General features: G+C 37.6%; 1 protein-coding gene across 1 annotated transcript in view; it reads left to right on the top strand.

Moving 5' to 3' along the window:
- The window catches only part of thoc2 (THO complex 2), a 28,078-nt gene that overhangs the window by 21,418 nt on the left and 2,628 nt on the right, over positions 1-4,032 (top strand). Inside the window, exons 33-37 of the mRNA XM_020598800.1 lie at positions 539-574; positions 1,919-2,044; positions 2,410-2,476; positions 2,585-2,727; positions 2,930-3,006. Of these exons, the coding sequence (XP_020454456.1) occupies positions 539-574; positions 1,919-2,044; positions 2,410-2,476; positions 2,585-2,727; positions 2,930-3,006 (449 nt within the window). The remainder of the gene's footprint in view (positions 1-538; positions 575-1,918; positions 2,045-2,409; positions 2,477-2,584; positions 2,728-2,929; positions 3,007-4,032) is intronic.

Here is a 4,032-nt window from a genome sequence, read left to right as displayed (position 1 = left end):
AGGTCTTTATTTAAGCCTTCCGCCAGAGAAATAGGCACCATGAGTCTTATCCATTCCTGAACTGTAAGTGACAGCAACAGTTAACGTATGTAGGGATTCAGTCAAGCACATAAGAATTGAGTGATTTGTCTTTCACACACAGGCACACACACACACACACAGGCACACACATTATTTACAGCACTTGCACTTTAGATGTTTTGAATACCAGCTGCACTGTAGAACTTTTATATAATGCTGCCTTAAACTGCAGACATGTCTGTAGTATTAAGACTAGCAGTTATTTATATACGCTCAGGGTATCTCTATTTTAAGTATTGACATTCAAGATGTCTTGAGCCTATGAACTCTATGTAATAACCTTTTCAAAGCCTTAGCCCCTGAAGGTCAGAGGTCAAGGGAGAAGTATGCTGTTGGTCCGGCCAGCCCTGACTCCCTACCCCCCACACTTTCTTCCAAATCTCTGCTGCTGTCTGACAACCTCCTTCCAACCCCCACCCCCTCCCAGCTCATCTGTCATCTCCATTCATCCCTACAGGACAATAACAACGAACCCAAGGAGTCGACATCCAAGGTTTGAACCAACTCTACTATTTGTGCCTTCTCTCACATTGTTTGTGTTCTTTGTTCTGTACAGCTGCTGACTGAGGATAGTAGTGGACTCTGAAGTTAACAGTGAGGCTTTAAGTTGCATTATCTGATATTTTTGGCCACTTGGAGGCAGCAGAACAGGTTGAATACACTATAGCTAATGTATATCAATTTGTAAAGGTAAATGATTGTTTATACTGCAGCACACACAGAACATTCATCTGGAGTGATGTTCCTGACCACCGTTACAAATAAAAGGCCAATACTGAGAGTCCATCCTGCTCTTTTGAGAAAAATATTGCGTTGGATGTAAGACCAAGGTCCTTAACTTTCGTCTGTTGCTTGGTGTTGGGCAGGTGGTCAGGCAGAAAGTTTACATAGTGCAAGTTTTCAGTTTTGTTTGAGATGGTAGCAGTAACTTGAAATATTGACACTTGATTTATTCCATAACAAATTTATTTCACTTGATGACACCAATTCATTGTAGACAAAAAAAATAATTACAGCTAATTGAATTGGAAAAAATACACATGTAGCACAGATGCCAAACACAGTACACATCTCCACTGTGTCATGGTCCATCCCATAATTAGTGTTTTACCTCCTTGGTTTAGTAGAAGACGGTTCCAGCCATGTGTTTTTGTGGAAGTGTTTCTCATCTTATCTCAAGCAGAAGTATGGGTTTAAATAGTGTGAAAACAGAAGAGTTTCAGGTCAGGTCCTGCTTTAGATAATTATATTATCTACGTGTAGGTACCTCCCTCTTATTTTTAACTTGAGCTATGACTTGTAATTTTTACTGTTACACTTATGTTTTGCTGGGAGCGATGTTAGACCTTTGTACCAGCAGGGCCTGATGGGATTTAGTCAAAGCATGTTATGATAATTGTTCAATCCTTTATGTTTGGAGACATGGAATTGTTGTGAGTATTACATTTATTACATTTACGCCTCAAAAGCTTTTTAGAACTGGACATCGCTTTATTTGTCTGGGGTGGATCAACTTCTGACTAGAGTTAGAATGACTGATGCTGGTTACAATACTCCCAGACTGAGCATCAGTAGTGGCCCTATTTTTTTTTTTCCCCAAGTATTTTAAGTGTCATTAATAAATATTTATATTATGGATCTGTTTTAATCAGTATTTTGTATCCGTCTAGATCATCGTGGTGTAACATATTTCAGTCATCCTCACACTTGTTTTGTCACTGATGCAGGCTTTTATTAGTAACACAGTAACTTCAGTATGTAGGGTCAATATAAAGGCACGCCTGAATACATTAAAATATTTTTGTTTTGTTCTGTTCACACATAAATGTCTTTGCAGCACCATGTCAACTACAATTCAGTAGCCCAGTCCAGAGAGAGGGAGACAGAGAAGAAAGACGCAGAGAGCACACAAGGCCGATCCAAAGAGAAGAAGGAAGAAAAGGATCGCAAAGAGAGGAAAAGAGTCAGTATTTGAAAAGACTTGGAATGTACTTTGTGACATTTGTTTCTGGAAAGGCCATCCTCATGAATTCATGTAAAACATTTTTTGTCCTTTACTATATACAGCCACTTCAGAAAGCATTGGTCCCTTTGCTTTTTGTGCATTATTATGGATTGTCCAGTGTAGAGGGGTGGGCAACAGTGGTAGTTGTATCCATTTGAAATTCTACAGCACAATAAAATTGTACAAGAGGTTTGAATACTTTCTGAAAGCAACTGTACTTCTTGTTTTAAAGTTAGCCGGTGTCCATGTTGGATAGATTACTGAAGGGTGGTTGTATTGTCACCATCATTAACATGCTGTATGTCATGATGTTTCTCTTTTAGGACCACACTGTCAATGACCAAGAGACGAGCCAAGAATCCAAACGTAGGAAGGATGAGAATGGAACTAGTAGGTGTCTCGTCGATAGTTGTGAACAGCTGTAGCCATTAGTCCAGCTGTCCAAAGTGCAGTGTGTTTATTAAAAAAAAAACAAAAAAAAAACTCTTCTCTTTCCAGATTCTTCCAAAAACAGCAAGAGTGTGAGTCCGTCTGACTCCCCACTTTCAGCTGAAAAAGAGAAGAGTAAAAGATCTAAATCTTCCAGTAAAGAGAAGGCAGAGTCTGTGAAACCTGAGCGAATGTCCTCTGGAGGCAAAAAGGTCAGTTTACTTTGTCACCCTCGGGCACTGTCACGCTCTCATTTAGAGCGCACAATCTTTTAATTCGTGGATTTTTAGGCATTATCATCCCTCGAGTTCAGATTTTTCTCCCAGTTCAAGTACACATATTTAGACATAAATGAATATTCCTGTTCAGACTGATCTGTTTCAGTTCATGCTAGTTTTTCCTCACATGCTACAGGAGTCCAGACACGATAAAGAGAAATCTGAGAAGAAAGAAAAAAGGGACAGCAGTGGAGGAAAGGATGAGAAAAAGCAATATCCTTAAACATAGCAACACATTAACTGTTGTTATGTTGTGTTGCCCAATGTGAATATTTTAATAAATGTGTGGAGTCTTTCTTAATTGTAGTCTTTATACAGAGAATCACAGGCAGATCTGCTCTGTACATGTGAATAGGCCTCAGCTTGATAGGAAAATATTTTAATTAGTAAGTTAAGTTAGATGCTATGATGCTAACACAGTCTCAATGTGTACTACCTCAAGAAGAATAGTTTTCATTTATGTGGGATGAAAAAAGGTAGTCATTCTGCTGTTCTGTGCTACTAGCCAAAGAGAGAATAGCTCATTGTCATGTTATACTTATTTAAATAACGTGTAAAATGTTGTGCTTTCAATCAGGTGTCAGTTTTTCCCCATGGTTTTGAAAATGATATTGATATTTTTCAAGATATTGTATCAAAGTTGAAAATTCTATAGGAGGGTGACGAATGAACATGCTGTAAGGAGGCTAAAAGAGGATTTTATGGGGCAAAACTGGGAATCAGTTTACAGAGAGAAAGACTTAGATAAAGCATATGAGCAATTTTTAAATATATTCAAGAAAGTATATGACAGGAACTGTCCTCATAAGCAGTATAAAAACAAGAGGAATTACAGTGGGAAACCGTGGATGAGTAAGGGATTACAGAATGCATGTAAAAAGAAGAATGTGTTATATAAGGAATTCATAAAGGACAGATCAAAGAAGGCGGAAGAAAAATATAAGTCATATAAGAACAAATTAATTGAGATTTTGAGGAGATGTAAGAAACTATATTACTCTAAAGTATTAGAGGATAATAAAAATAACATGAGAGGTACTTGGAATATATTAAATAAATTGATTAGAAACAGTTCCAGCAAGAGTAACTACCCTCAATATTTTAGGGATAATGATACACCGGTCAATAGATTGGAGGATGTAGTAGATAAGTTTAATAGGTTTTTGTGAATGTTGGTCCTGGTTTAGCAAGAAGCATTTGTACAGATGATACATCCATCACTATAAATAATAATACAAT

Source organism: Monopterus albus, unplaced genomic scaffold, assembly GCF_001952655.1.
Source record: "Monopterus albus unplaced genomic scaffold, M_albus_1.0 scaffold39.1, whole genome shotgun sequence".
Lineage (NCBI taxonomy): Eukaryota > Metazoa > Chordata > Actinopteri > Synbranchiformes > Synbranchidae > Monopterus > Monopterus albus.
The sequence above is the reverse complement of the archived record's forward strand: the minus strand, read 5'-3'. Positions and strand labels throughout refer to the sequence as shown.